This window comes from Centroberyx affinis, unplaced genomic scaffold, assembly GCF_046629955.1.
Source record: "Centroberyx affinis isolate AG114_WGS23_722 - 3 ecotype Tasmania unplaced genomic scaffold, CSIRO-AGI_Caff_v1 ptg004184l_1, whole genome shotgun sequence".
Taxonomy (NCBI): domain Eukaryota; kingdom Metazoa; phylum Chordata; class Actinopteri; order Beryciformes; family Berycidae; genus Centroberyx; species Centroberyx affinis.
Genome location: NW_027281937.1, coordinates 160,289 through 175,737, shown reverse-complemented (window position 1 = coordinate 175,737; position 15,449 = coordinate 160,289). Strand labels below are relative to the sequence as shown.

The window sequence follows — 15,449 nt, the reverse complement described above, 5'->3', positions numbered from 1 at the left end:
TCTTATAACATTTGTTGTCTTAATTGAAACTGGGAGACAGAGATTAAAATCATGGTCAAAAGTGAGGGGTGTGTCTTGGGTGATAACCAGGGGAATGCATCATAAGGGAAGATTAGAGGGAAGATTGATTTGCTTGAGATCTGTTTGAGGTCAAGCTATAAGGCCTCTCTAAAATCATTATCATTGGTTCACAATTCACAACACAGACCTTATATAATGTTTTAGCTGCTCTTAGCGCTAGAGACTGCTTTTCCTCCTACCTCCTGTTTCCTCTTTCCTTCAGGTCCCAGACGCTATCAGGAAGTGCCAGCGTGCTGGCATCACAGTGCGGATGGTCACTGGGGACAACATCAACACAGCGCGAGCCATTGCCACCAAGTGTGGAATCCTACAGCCTGGAGATGACTTCCTCTGCCTGGAGGGCAAAGAGTTCAACCGACGGATACGCAATGAAAAAGGAGAGGTGCGCCTCAACAAAATACTTCAGACTGTTAACCAACATCTGATATCAGTAAATGTACTTGTGGGATTCTATTAGGGTTTTGTTTCATGTTTCTAGATTGAACAAGAACGCATAGACAAGATCTGGCCCAAACTACGAGTACTGGCTCGCTCTTCCCCCACAGACAAGCACACGTTAGTCAAAGGTATCTCATTATTTTTCTCTTTTATGGAAGAAATGTTATTATGAATATCACTAATTTATCAGTTGTTTTATCCATCATCCGTCTTTAAATTGTATTACTTTTCCAGGTATTATTGACAGCACAGTGATAGAACAGAGACAAGTTGTAGCAGTGACAGGAGATGGAACAAATGATGGACCTGCCTTGAAGAAAGCTGATGTTGGCTTTGCCATGGTGAGTTCTCTCTGTGTTTATTTCCTTCCATAAGACAACAGTCACTTGTATACCTATAGCACAGCATCCCAGTCATTTGCCACTAACTCTAACTAATGAAAACTAGCTAGTCAGCTAGAAAGTAGCCAAAAAATACTTGCTGTCATAGCTGTGCCATTTTGAGCAATAGTAGTTATGCAGAAACATGAATATGTTAGTTAACCAGTTGTGACCAGATGCAGACAGACCTTTGATTTTTCTCTTTGTTGTCTCCAGGGTATTGCTGGCACAGATGTGGCCAAAGAGGCATCTGACATCATCCTGACCGACGACAACTTCTCCAGTATTGTCAAGGCCGTCATGTGGGGACGTAATGTCTACGACAGCATCTCCAAGTTCCTCCAGTTCCAGCTAACTGTCAATGTGGTGGCTGTCATCGTAGCATTCACAGGAGCCTGCATCACACAGGTTGGCACCCACATAGCTTGATTCACCTGTGTGAAAAGGCACTGTCTGTTTTGTGTGTCTCTGAGTAGTACTTAAAGCTAAACTGCTGGCATGCTGAAAAATACCTTTGAGATGTCATCCAATTCAGTAAATCACTGAGTATCCTGTTTGAACCAATGGTTGCTTGACAATTACTGATAACTATGTAAATTATTATTATTTTGCTTCAGGCATCATACAAATCTGCTAAAAGTTGTCTCCTTTTGAACTGGATGTCCAGGCAAGGCTTTAGGTTTTTGTCTTAACTGTGGCAAAGGTGGTTTGTTGACTTCAGATTCCATAGGTGCTTATTTGTGCCAGTGAGTTGATGTAGCATGTGACAAACAAGACCAGTGGATTGCTTACTGCTACAATTGTTTTGTTTTAAATAGACCTACTTTTCTCCTCTTTTCTCCGTCCAGAAGTAGCAATCAGCTGCCTGTATCCGACCCCTTGGTCACTGTGACGGCTACTAAATTATTGCTCATCCAGCCAAGAAATTATTTAAAATTGTGGCTTCACAGACAAGAACGAATGGCTATTTGCAGCTCCCTTCTGTTTATCAAATATTGCCATAATTATGGCATAATGGACAAGAGCAAACGCATCAACTTGAGGTTATATGCTAGAATCTACTCTCATCTGATGTCTCTCATGCATATCTCTTTGTTTTATAGAAGAAACAACTGGTCGAAATATAGTCAAATCACTAGACTAAATCCTGTAATTTTAAATCCTTGGGGAGAAAAAAACAGATGGAATTGGAATGAAGTGTCCTCTCTCACTGCAATTAGATACCTAGTTTTTTCTGCAATGTTGGGAGTTGCTTTTATAAACTAAAGGAACAATAAAGCAGTGAGTCAGCAGCTGCATTTGTGAACACTTAGCAGTACCATTAACGTGCTGTGGAGCCCAGTGTAGGCGGGTTTAAGACTCTTGTTCTCAACAATGTTCCACATTCTGTATTTCATGGCTAAATGGTAGGTTTGCTCTGATCTGGATATTTGGGGCCAATACTGATTGCTCATGCCATGTGAGCAGAACCTGCTGATACCAACCTATGCAGAAATGTGGATTCACAAATCTTTAAAACTCTGCACAAGTTGTACAATACAGTTGTGTGAAGTGGTGCCGAAACTCTGGATTGTGCTCTACATAGGCAAGGCTCAAGGCAAAGGAATTAGTTAAAACTGATGACAAGAAGGTTTGCAAAATTAAATTGTTGCAATTTACATTTTGTAATCTCAACAATTTTGTAAAAAAAAAAAAAGACTAATGACTGTAGTTGTATCTTTTTATTACATGCTCTGTGGCTGGTGAAAACATCACTTTTTTCTCTGCCCCAAGCCCTCTGCCAGATCCAGCACCACCCAGCATAATTAATTATCTTATTGGGCTATTTATAATATAAGAAAAAATTGAAACCCTGGCCATTGTAATAACCTGTGTTATGCTATATTGGATGCAAAACACGTCATAATTTGACCCTTGGCCTATCAAAGAGGCTTTAGTCTGCATAAAGCAACAGTGTAGCATTCTTTCCCACATTCTTGCTGTAACATTAACATTTGCCAACTACACTAAATTATAAACACGTTTTGATTTACCTACTAGCATTGATGAACAAAGAATTCCCTTTTGTCTATTTCCTTTTCTTTGCCTCACCCTCATTTCCCTGATGATGTTGCCCATGCATGATTCCCTCTAGTACCTGAGCAACAATGGCCAGTGGAAAGTTTGTTGCGCAGTTTCCATCAAAAATGTGTCCTTGTGCCATAACCCTCTGTCTTCTGACACCATGTAGATGCATGTAAAGAAACTTAGTGGCAATCAGTTCACTTTGCAGTAGTTCTAGCCACCTACTAACAGCCTCAGACCTCATGTCAAAACACATAGTCCTCACTACCCAGAATGCCATGGGGTATAAACTCTTGTTATGAAGCAGCCAGTAAAAAAAATCTACTTTTTCTACATGCAGAGAAATTTGATCCATGTCAACTGGAATATCCCTAATAGATGGTGTTGAATTTCCATGATATGTGAGATTCTCACAATGTGTCAGCTGTGCGACATTGTGTTGGTGTAATTCATTCTTTCTGTCACTCTAACCCCTCCCCTCCGTCTAATCTCCTGTCTGCCTCTCTCTCTACCCCCAGGACTCTCCGCTGAAAGCAGTCCAGATGTTATGGGTAAACCTGATCATGGACACCTTTGCTTCCCTAGCCCTGGCCACAGAGCCCCCCACCGAGGCCCTGCTGCTGAGGAAACCTTACGGCCGCAACAAACCTCTCATCTCCCGCACCATGATGAAGAACATCCTGGGCCAGGGAGTCTACCAGCTAATCATCATCTTCACACTGCTGTTTGCCGGTAAGAAGCTGTGCTATATCTGTAGGGATAGGTCTTTCTGCACACAGAGGGGTAGGTAAGTAGATTTTTGCATTGGTAGTTGCAGATTGTGTGTCAAGATTGTGTGGAGGTTTGGATTTCCTGGATTAATTAATTTCTAGTCCATCTAAAAACCTTAGTGTCCCCACCCTCCAGCACATATTACTTTTATCTGTGTCATTACAACTTTCACCTGGAAAACAAAGTGTTGATGTGGGGCACAGGTGCCAGCTACAAACACAATAAAAAGTGAGAATTGAGAGCCATGCATTGTAATTTATTCATATTCATGCTTGATTAAAGATTGTCAAAGCTTGACCACGCATTCCGCTGTGATGACTGCTGCTGACATTTAATTATAATGAAATGGGCTGAAGAAATATGACTTCAGCCAAAGCAGTCTAACAGCACTGTGACTGCCGGTATTTCTAGTAGTGCACCAATTCATCTGCCACTCTGTTATTGACCTAAAGGGGATCAGCCAGTCAAAATTACCCATCCAGCAATGTGTTGTATTATATCTGCCACTGGTGAGAAAGCTGACATAATATAATTTGTGAATGCAGAATCAGATTTTACTTATTCTCATGTCATTCAAAATTAAGTTAAGAAATTTGGTTCAGATGTGCTACAGCTTGCCTAGAAAGACCTCCGCCAATGGAAAATCAACTGGAAAGAATTCATAATCACTGTATATAAATATTTCTTTACATGGAGCGGTGTAACAGAAAACTTATAAAGAAATTGATACTTCCTATCAACATAAAATCCAGTCAGAGCATCTATGTGCAATTCTAGTGAGATTGCTTTTACCAATGAATGAACTTTGGAGATTTCACAGTTTAGGTGGTGCTCTAAAATACGAGAGAAATACAGACCATTTCAGACTGAGGAGATTTTATTATTTTATTTTATTTTTTTATTTTTTTTTAGAAGTGAAAAAAAACTACTACGTAAAACATTAACTCTATCTATGTCTCTGACTATCCTACAGGGGAGAGAATCTTTGATGTCGACAACGGCAGGGACGCACCCCTCCATGCCCCACCCTCTGAACACTACACCATTGTCTTCAACACCTTTGTCATGATGCAGCTCTTCAATGAGATCAATGCCCGCAAGATCCACGGCGAGAGGAACGTCTTTGAGGGCATCTTCAACAACGCCATCTTCTGTACTATCGTCTTTGGTACCTTCATTATCCAGGTAAAGTGGACTCAATGGATAGTTTTATGGCTGACCCTTTTCTTTTGTCCCCCTTCAGAAGGAATTAACTCATAAATGCTTATGACTTGGCATTCTTTCCTTCACATGTTACAGAATGAAAGAGGAGATACAGATAAGTGCACATTTTGACAGTAACAACATTGCTCTGCAAACTTAGAAAAGCACCATGGCAGTGATAGGACTCACTCACAAGATAGTTATTGCACTTGATCTACACCCTACAAACTGAGTAGAGTTGTAAGTGTTCATCAGTGTTTGCTCATTACCCTAAAATCAATTCTCAAATTTCTTCCTTAAAGCAAAGAATGGCCAATTTGCCCCGTGAGCCACACATTGTGTCCTTTCAGACCATAATGCCACAGCATAATGGCATCTCCTCACTGGAAACTCATGTGAAAGTCCAACCCAAAGAATCTTTTTAAATCATACACTGCTGTGGTATTTTACAACAATTTTCTACACATCACCACAGAACAGGGCATCACATTTCACTAGCGAAGTATGAGCATGGCCAAAAGCAGAATGTGAATATGCTTGTTGTAGAATGCATGAAAAAGGATTTTCTGTCTCATGGGACTTCAGCCTTCACACCTTAAATCTAAATGTTTGCTCTCTAATTAACTGCCCCTATGTCTTCCGTCCCCTTTAGATCGTCATAGTGCAGTTTGGAGGAAAGCCGTTCAGTTGTGTGGCTCTGAGCATCGACCAGTGGCTGTGGTGCACTTTCCTGGGCTTTGGCTGTCTACTATGGGGACAGGTATGATGTGACAAGACAGACGAGCTTCACCTGCGATTGGCCAATAACTAAAATATGGTATAACACTGCCCCCATGTGTTGGATATGGCTTGGTGAATTTCTAACCATGGCAAGGCAACGCAGCGAGATGTTATTATTCCGCTGTAAATGTATACAGTCACTTGAAATATTTAGAGGCTGCATAGATGGTTTCCCAAAATAAAACTGAGAATATTCCTAAATACTGAATTAAATTGAAAGTAATGTCATTGTACAGTTGCTGACAGAATTTCTAACTAGTGCATAGCTTTTGTTTAGCTTCTAATATTGTATATAGCCAGCTGAATTTGTTGCTAGGTGCAGGGGTAGGATCAGTCGTGCATTTTCCACAGTAATGCTTAATAGTCACGTCTTTATTTATTTCACTTTTATAGAAGCTTTTCCTTTTTAGTTTTTGTGAACATGGCTCTAAAGGTTTTTATCAGTGGTCAACCACTAAAATTGGCCACTCTGGGGATCCTTAATCAGCCTCACTTTATTTTCATTTTGAACACCTTGTTTGAAAATGTATTAATTTCAGTTTGTTAAATTAACTGCATTAAAAATAAGATCTAGAGGATAAAAAAAATGTCTGTTTGTAATTATTGATATTGAGAGCTGGGGAAAAACTCCTGACCGCTGGTGGTGACGGCAAATTAGCAGGGCAGCTAATTTTGAGGGTTGATGGCTCCTGAACCTCTGTGGTGTTCCCTGAAGCATGATTCGTTCTGCCAAAGTGAATTGTCACTTCAAGGAGGTTGACATTATTACAAGTCAGTGCAGCTCATCTAAGCCCTTATGTTTTCCAGGTAATCTCCTCCGTCCCCACCAGCCGTCTGAAGTTCCTGAAGACAGCGGGCCATGGCACCCAGAAGGAGGAGATCCCTGACGAGGAGCTGGAGGACATGGAGGACATGGAGGAGATCGACCACGCTGAACGTGAGCTCCGCCGTGGCCAGATCCTCTGGTTCCGAGGCCTCAATCGCATCCAGACTCAGGTAATGTTCTGTGGAGCTTCCCACCGCCAGCAAGGGAATCGAAAGCCATAAACCCTTTAACTTTTTATTGCTCCTCCAGCTTAAGATCTGTTTTGTTCTCTCTCTGGGCATTCTTAAAGAATGGCATGTGCCCTAAAAAAAAGCCTTTCCTCTAATTTTTTCTGTTTTGCTTTTGAGCTAAAGCAGGTTCCTATGCCTATTTCTGACTCAGTCTGAATCTATCTGCTAAAAACATGAGCAGTTTGAAGGTACTGATGAGAAGCAAGCAAATTTGTTGGAAAGCACAATAGAGCAGCCAAATGTTCAAAGAATATTGACATGGCTGTAGTTGGAAGTATGGAAGGATTCTACAGAAAAAAAGTGAAGTCCTTCCAATCAGTGCCTTCAAACCCAACCATCCCCCTTTCTCTCTCTTTTAACTACTATGCCTAAATCTAATCTCCAAGTGACGTTTTTCTATGATTATTGGTGCCTATTCTTTATTTTTTCTCTTTTCTCTCTCCTCTGGCTGTGTTGTTTTATTTTTATTTCCTCTGGGCTTTCTCCTGTCACGCTGTCTGATTCTTTGCAGATGGATGTAGTGAGTGCGTTCCAGAGTGGAACTTCCTTTCAGGGGGCTCTAAGGCGGCAGGCCTCGAACTCCAGCCAACAACAGCACGATGTAACCAATGTTTCTAGCCCTACACATGTAGCCTTTTCTACTACTACCACTACTGCCACTGCCGCCAACACCGCTTCTGCCACTGTGGGGTGTGAGTGCGTGTTCTCCTCTAGTGCATGAGACTTTTATTTATTCTGTTCTTCTAACATCTTCCTCTTCCACTCTCTTCTGGCCTAATGTTGACACTTTTACTCTCTCATGCTTCTCCTAATGTCCCCCTGTTTTCTTCAAAAAAGACACCAAAAATATCACATCTTCCATATTGCTTCGATAACACTGCTGTATATCTATGTACCCCGTAACCAGGTCGCTATAGCGTCAAGGTGTTTTCTCTGTGTCATCTTGTTTTCTGTTCTGCTTCTGCTTTGGTCTGACAAATGGAAAGGTTGTACTATTACCTTGGGGGGATGATGTGTATTACTATTTTACAAAATTATATTTTGGATTGACAGTCACCAGGTTTGTCTGCAGCTGCCTCAGTCTGCGCCGTGCCCCTATAGTGCTCATGGGTCTGTGTCGCAGCTCTCTAGTCCCTAGCCGGGTAAATGTTTTGAGTATATGCCCATGATCACGGTCCAAAACAATAGAATGATAAACCATGACATGGTCCTCTATGACACTAACCAAGCAAATGTCAGTGGATGTCTTGTACGCCGTTAGCAGTGCAATAATGACCTTTTCCTCTCCAGCTGTGGCTCTTTCTGTCTCCTGGGGGTTTGCCAGTGAAATGCTCTAGGAGCAGTGGAGAGGGGTGGGGGGGGTCAAGCTGTGAAATCAAGCCTATTCTAGCCTGTATTAGCACCCTGTAATTGACAATCAGCTCCAGTTGATAGGGTACGGTGTGTTTGTGCATTTGGTTGTGAGGGTGTGCATAGTTTTTGGAAGGTCCGATGTCCTTCACATGATGCCAGTCCTCCATTCAGTGTGGGACATCACCGTTGGAAATACCCCTATGAGATGAACCATATCCACCCTCGACCAAGGCCTGCCTCTTGACTTTGACTGTGCGTGTGTGTGAGACAATGAACTTTAACTGTTCTCTCTTTCAGAGCCTCCCAGGCAGGCCATTTGACCAACCGTGGATTTTAAATGTGTAACAGATGTCTTGAAAGAGTTTAATGGAATAAATGACTGTACTCTTGAATGTAAACATTGTTGAACTTTCCCAGAGTGATACAGAATGACACATTAGCAGCAGATCCAAGTTCGTTTTAATTTGGCAAATTATCCAACCTCAGAATTGTGAAAATTGTGCAGTGCTACAGTGATGTACCAGCCTTTTGCTAATAGGTGGGACTTCTTGAAATGTTTTGGAACCTGGCGTTTATGGGGCAACAGATGTCTTCCTACTAAACTCTGAGCTGTTTTCTTTCAGGTGCTCTTGAAAAGACCTCTTAATCAGGACTGGAGAGTGTCTGTTACAACTTTTCTTGAAGTATTTTTTTACGTGAATACTCGTTTGTTGCCAGAATGTGTCCACCAACAGTTGCCAAAATGACCAGAAAAGAGACGAATACCACTGACTCCCCACATATTCCTCCTTAGATTCTGTGAAATGTGTCATGGGCTATACTCAAAGGTTTACTACTATTGAACACAAGGTAGCGCCACGCTCTGCATGGGTTCAAAGTCTCTAGTCTCGTTTGTGAGTTTTTCTCTTTGTGCCGTTTTTGACATGTATACCAGCTTGTAGACATGCTTGGCTGCTGCAGCTTTTTGTTTTTCTCCACAAACATAATGTATGACTGACCACCCCCCCTCTCTCTCTGTCTGCCTCTGTCTCTTTTCTTTCTTTCTTTTCTTCTCTCTCTGTCTCTGTCTCTCTCTCTCTCTCTCTCTCTGTCTCTCTGTCTTGCTGTCTCTCTCTCTTTCTCTCTCCTTTCTTTCCTAAGCATGTCCAACAACAGTAACCTCTCTGTGTCCAGCCTCTGTCCTCCTCTCTTTGGATCTGTTCTCGTCTAAAGAACATCATTCTTCTTGTCTCTTGGCTCCCTTTTGCATTTTGATTAATTGGACACAGGCCTCTACCAAGTGTTTTGTGGAATACTACTACTGTACTTACATGAAACCATATATTGCATCGGATTTGTCAATGGTTTGTACCCTCCCCAAGACATTGGTTGAGTCTTGAATTCAGAGCCATGGTAAGGAAAGTCAGGGTACATGCAGCTTTTTCAAGACTAGTTCCTCTACCAGCACTGAGTGCTTGGTCTCAGTTTAAGGAAAACTTTGATTAACAGCAAGCGTCAGGGTTGACTGGCATTACAAACTGGGAATTTACTAATAGAAATCACTGCATACTTGCACGCCTTTCTGAGAGTTTTCCCCCTCACAAATGTTTTTTTTTTTTTTTTTGATGCCCCCAAAACTCACCCATTATTGACCCAGTGAAACCTACTCCCTCGATTTTTGTCTGGTGTTACTCGCTATCTAAAATGCAAAATGTGCATATATCATTGTTGAATGGAACTAACTTTGTGCCTGCCCCCATTCCCTCCAGATCCGGGTGGTGAATGCATTCCGCAGCTCCATCTCCCTCTATGAGGGGCTGGAGAAGCCCGAGTCGCGGTCATCCATCCACAACTTCATGACCCACCCGGAATTTCGGATAGAAGACTCCGAGCCCCACATCCCCCTCATCGATGACACTGACGCCGAGGACGACGCTCCCACCAAGCGCAACTCCGCCAGCCCCCGCAACGCCACGCCCACCCCACCCTCGCCTGCCACCGCCGCCCCCACCACGCCCGTGTCTCCCTCCCCCAACCAGAACAATAATGCCGTGGAGAGCGGCAACCATCTCCTCCCGGAGGGCACCAAGTCAGGAACCCCCTCGGCCCCGGGGAGCCCCCTACACAGCCTGGAGACCTCCCTCTGATCTGACCCCGCTCCACACGTACCACCACTTTTCTACCCACCACCAAGGAGCTCGACGCAGACTAATGAACGAACACACTAAGGAGGAGAGGAGAGACGCAGGCGAGGAGGAGGAGGAGAGTGGAGTCATCTGTGAGCTTCGCTTGGGCTGGACTAAAAGAACAGCAAACATTCAGAAGAATGTAGGGTTTGGTGTGGATGCTTTGGTCTTTTTTTTCTTTTTGTTTCTTCTTAAGTACCCCACTGCAACACAAGGACTCTTTGTCTCCTTGGTAACTTTTGTTTTTCTCAGTGAACAAGGGGTGATAATAAACTCAGATTGAAAGTGACCTGTTTTTATTATTCTATTATTATTATTATTATTTTAATTGAGAAGGGGGAGGTCCTCCTGGCTTGAAGATCGTCTGTAAGAATTTGAAAGAACCTTTAGCTTCTCTTTTATCTGAATGGTGTTGTATATTTATCTCTTTGTCCCTTGCTCATTCAAAAACTTATTTCTGCTCCATTGGCTGTTAATATTTTGAGTTATTTATGTTTTTGGAAAAAGCAGGTCTGTTTACAAAGTTTGTAGATACTTTTTTTCTGTTTGTAGGCAAAAGAGCTTCCTGACGTATGATGCAGAAAACTGGGGACAGAGTAACAATTGAATGAGAGGATTATTTCAGATACTGCTGTATTTTCAGGAAAAAGGGTGTTTCTATTGAAACTTAACTATTTTTGCCTGCAAGTTTTATTTGTTATATATTTGTAGATAAATATAGAACCTTCTAGCCAAACCGATAAACACTAAGGCTTGTATAGCAAAGAGGTCCATCGGGTGAGGCGTTTTCACAGGAGGGGACAGGCAAGACAAACAGGACCTCTATCCATTCACATTTCTATAAATATTTACTTCTTACATTTCTTTAACAGTTTTTCATGTCCACAAAACTCTCAGGAGTTCTGGATTCTCTTCATTCTTTCATTATGTTCAAGGGTTTCCACATGTTGAAAGGTTCACTCATTAAAGGGAGTTTAGAATACATCTGTTCATCATATTGAAAATCAGTGCATTTTATTTCTGTTTTTTGTTTTTCTCAGCAAAACTTCAGTCCCTGCCAATGTACAATATTGACATTTGTTTACTCAGGCATAGAAAAGTATTTAATTGAAAAGGAATCTATTAATTAAGAAAGAACCTTTTAACTTCAAACTTTGTGTCTTTAGGTAGTGAAACATCGTCTTGGTCAAAAGCAAGTGGATTATTTTCATATTTCGTTCAATCTTTAAGATTTCTCTTTAGGAAAACTTAATTTTACCCCTCAGAGTTCTGGTTTGTTGACATTTCAAAAATCAAAAACCAAGAAAAAAAGTTTGTATTTTTCTTCATCCTTGTCCATAAGGCTCCTTTCACCATCATAAAATGTTGCTACATTTGATTTGTTTGTAGAATATTTTTGACACCTGATGTACTGGAAACACTAAAGGATTGGACACGTGCATTTTTCAAGAATAAAGACTAGGCATACACTGGTATCTGCACAGGGTACTTTATTTCATAGTGTTCCTTGGGAAAAAATTTTGATACAAATCATAAAAATTGTACCTTTGTATTTTTATGACAATATAGATACCTTTCGTCCTACTAAACCAGTTTTGGAGGATTTGACACAAATTACATTATACAGGGAGGGGTTTGGGCATTATAAAAAGGGTTGTGATTGGTTCTGATAGGAATATTCTTCTCAGGGTGCAAATGGTGTGAAAGAGGAGAACAGACTTCTATAAGTTTGCAGTTGAAATATTACCGCATTTTATTAAATATTTGGGGAGTTCCTTTGTCGACCACCCAGGAGGATCTGGGCAGCAGGGTGCAGATTCTTCCTGCACCCTTCTGGCCTGCTCACCTGATGGGAAGTGGACAGAGGAAGGAAGCGGACACGTTCAATCATAATAATCTTTGGGGAAATAGGTTGTTTTCCTTGTTTTACAGATGAAAAAAAAGCAGCTTGAGATTGCATACAAACTGAGAAATTGGAAAGACAAGAGGAATCCATATAAGGAGTTTGTTCTGTAGCTTCTTCCTATAATGGGAATGAATGTTTATCCATCTGTTTTATGGATTATTATTTTTTTATCTTTTAACATTTGGAAATAAAAAAAAGTACTTCATGTCTGTTTATCTTGAGCAATTTAAATGGTTATCGTGATTGGATTTACATTTGAAACTTGTCGAGTAATGTGTATGGTTTTTAAAAATAAAAAATGTATTTAGCCTAATTGCAGGGCCATGTTTTTCTTTGATCATACAGTGTCTATGGAATGTAGTCATGTATTACAGTGTGGATGCTGCAGACCCTGAACTTATTACTGTAAAGACAAGCAAACATCTTGCATCAAATCTTGGACTTGGGACCCCATGTAAAGTCTGCTCATAAGAATTACTATCCAAATTAAAATGCCTAATTATATCAAGTTGTTTTGAAATGGGGCTCACAAGAAAACCTGCTTTATGTGCTCTTGAAAAATGAAAAATTGCTTTTCTACATAGCCAAACACACTTGGACAATATTATCCATTAGATTATAGCCAAAGAATTCAACAAAACACAGTCAAATCAATGTCATTTTTAGAGTGCAAATTGTCATGCTCAGTATACATTTACACATGTTGAATATACTTTTCATAATGTAGCTTAATATACTATTTTGTGTTCTGAATACATTAAGAGCTTTTGGTCAGATTCATGTCCAGAGTTTGGTAGAAAATGTCTTTTTTCATTTCTGACAACGTGTCTATATAATGTAGACTATTTCATTACTGATTACTGAGAATGGAAGAGAACCATACTGATATTTTGATTACTCAAGTTGAACTTAAGAGTCACTGCTCTGCACTCACTTTTTCCCCTCTAAAACAGTTTTGAATAGTTTTGAAAATGTATTTATCAGGAAACAAACACACAGAGGGCTGACTCCATTACTATCTTCCTGTAATATCATACAACATTGTGAAACATATTGCATGATAATAATATAAAGTACAATTCTAGAGACTGTTTAACGGCTCAACCTGTAGGCCTATTGCAGCATGGCTCCGTGTTGAAACCCCGTGGCCCCACCACTGGCTTTGTTTACCTACTGATTTATTGGATTGAAGACCGTTTTCACTCTGAAATGTATTGTCTGACTTTTTGGCACAAAGACTAACTGTCTGACAAATAAGCATGACTTTTACACAGTGCTTAATTTGTAAATGATGAGGTCCCGGAACACCAAGGGCTCGGTGTTCCCGCGAGTCGGTCTGGAGGGAAAAGGTTCCGGAACATATCAAGACAACAAGCGCATTGGAGACACGGTGGTGCTCAGTGCAGCCATACAGCTTACTGTAGACCTAACAGCCTAAACATTACGAAATGACCAACTATATGACCTTAGAGCTCCGACTACTGCTGACCTATAACAATATTTGATTATTGCATAGGCTACATAATGCTCATTTTGTCCAAAACGATGGGTTTTTACAAACCTGCCCTTCAAGTAGTGGACTAAAGATATAACTGCGCTGTGCACAACATTAAATGCCCACATACTTGGCTGTGAGATATCCTAATCATACATAAACACATCAAGGAAACTGCAATGGCTTCAGCCATTTACCAGACAAATTCTGGCTCGAGTAGTTACGCATCAAATTCAACACAAATACTTTCATAGGATATCTATTTTGAACGTTGGAAACAATGTCAGCGAATAATGAAATGACAGAAATAAAACGTGTCATGGTCATGCCATGCAGCTAGAAGTCGGCCTAAATGTGCACACTCAGCTGGACCGTGCTGGTTTTGAAATGCCCACACTGATGTGGGGCTTACAGCCCTTCACTCAACCAATTATATTACCAATTATTTCTGGACACTCAACATAACATGCGCAATGTCCCACATATTTAACTGCACTCCAAATAATTTCTGTTTTAATCTATGCAAATATGAATTTAGATGTTATTGTCCCAGCAGAGAACAGTTTACAAAAAAAAAAAAAAAAACACGCTTACCTTGTCTACTTTTCCAAAAAATAGTCCACACAGCGGACATATGGAGAGCAAATTCAATTCAACTGTCTTTTAGCCATAACGATGTCTGAAGTTTACCACAACACACTCTGCAGAGCAGCTCACTCATGTGACGTGATTACTATGCGCTTGCTGCTACTGTCTAATATCACCTGTCTTCATATGGAAATTAGCCAATTCGGTTTTTGGAAGGGGGGTGGGGGGGTGAGAGTCAACTATTGGAATTATTACATGGCAGACAAAACAAAACAAAACAAAACAAAACAAAAAAAACTTTCATGCCACCAGAGGTGCCAGGTCCACGCAAATACCGGAAGGCAGGTAGTCCAAAACCGCGAGGTGCGGTTTTGGAATTGTAGGCCAGTGGTTCTCAACGTGGGGTCTGGGGATCACCAGGGGTTCTTCAGGGGGGTCCAGGGGGTCCCCAGAAAATTTATGAATTGTTAAACTTCACCATTCTTTCATTTACAAGGAGTTGACACAATAAGAGAATGTTGAAGAATTACTATTTTGGTCATATTTTCACTGTTAATTCTGGACAAAATCATAACAATAAAAATATTCTCAGATTTGGGTCCGAGAGACAAAATCTCATCAAATGGGGGTCTGTGGTCCTAATGTGGACTAAATTAGGGGTCCTTGGTATGAAAAAGGTTGAGAATCACTAGTGTTGTAGCCTACTGTATAACGGATCGAATCAAAGCCTCAAACGCTGACGAGATGCTGCTCGGCATCCACACCGACAGAGGGCAGGACATTTCTCTCCGGGTCTTCAAAGCTCTGCGCTTGGAACAGGGCAACCTATCAAAGATCGTCTATTGGCAAGATACACCACTTAATAGGACACATCCATTGACATCGTGACGAAAAAAACACATTACTTCATCCATAGATACTACCCGGTTAAGAAATATCTAAAAAAAAAAAAAAAAAAAAGAATAATAAAAAAGAAAAAGCAAACGAAATAGACTAACTGGTCTTTTTGTGATAGCGGCACTGAATCTACATTTTGGACCTGTGTCATTTCATTTCTGAACACTTATGTGATGATGTCAGTTTATTAGTGTATTTCCAGGAATTGATAGGCAAATAAAATAACTAAGTCTTATAGAATTATGAATAATTCATAATATTCTAAATTGTGT

General features: G+C 40.8%; 1 protein-coding gene across 2 annotated transcripts in view; it reads left to right on the top strand.

The window, feature by feature from the left end:
- The window catches only part of atp2b1a (ATPase plasma membrane Ca2+ transporting 1a), a 39,003-nt gene extending 26,501 nt beyond the window's left edge, over positions 1-12,502 (top strand). Inside the window, exons 13-22 of one of the 2 annotated variants that reach the window (XM_071542788.1) lie at positions 284-463; positions 560-647; positions 754-860; positions 1,116-1,307; positions 3,482-3,695; positions 4,708-4,919; positions 5,590-5,697; positions 6,525-6,713; positions 7,285-7,374; positions 9,875-12,502. In XM_071542788.1, coding sequence (XP_071398889.1) covers positions 284-463; positions 560-647; positions 754-860; positions 1,116-1,307; positions 3,482-3,695; positions 4,708-4,919; positions 5,590-5,697; positions 6,525-6,713; positions 7,285-7,374; positions 9,875-10,252 — 1,758 coding nt within the window. In that variant the 3' untranslated portion in view covers positions 10,253-12,502. The remainder of the gene's footprint in view (positions 1-283; positions 464-559; positions 648-753; positions 861-1,115; positions 1,308-3,481; positions 3,696-4,707; positions 4,920-5,589; positions 5,698-6,524; positions 6,714-7,284; positions 7,375-9,874) is intronic. The other variant, XM_071542790.1, reaches the window with a different exon arrangement.
- Positions 12,503-15,449: the final 2,947 nt, after the last annotated feature.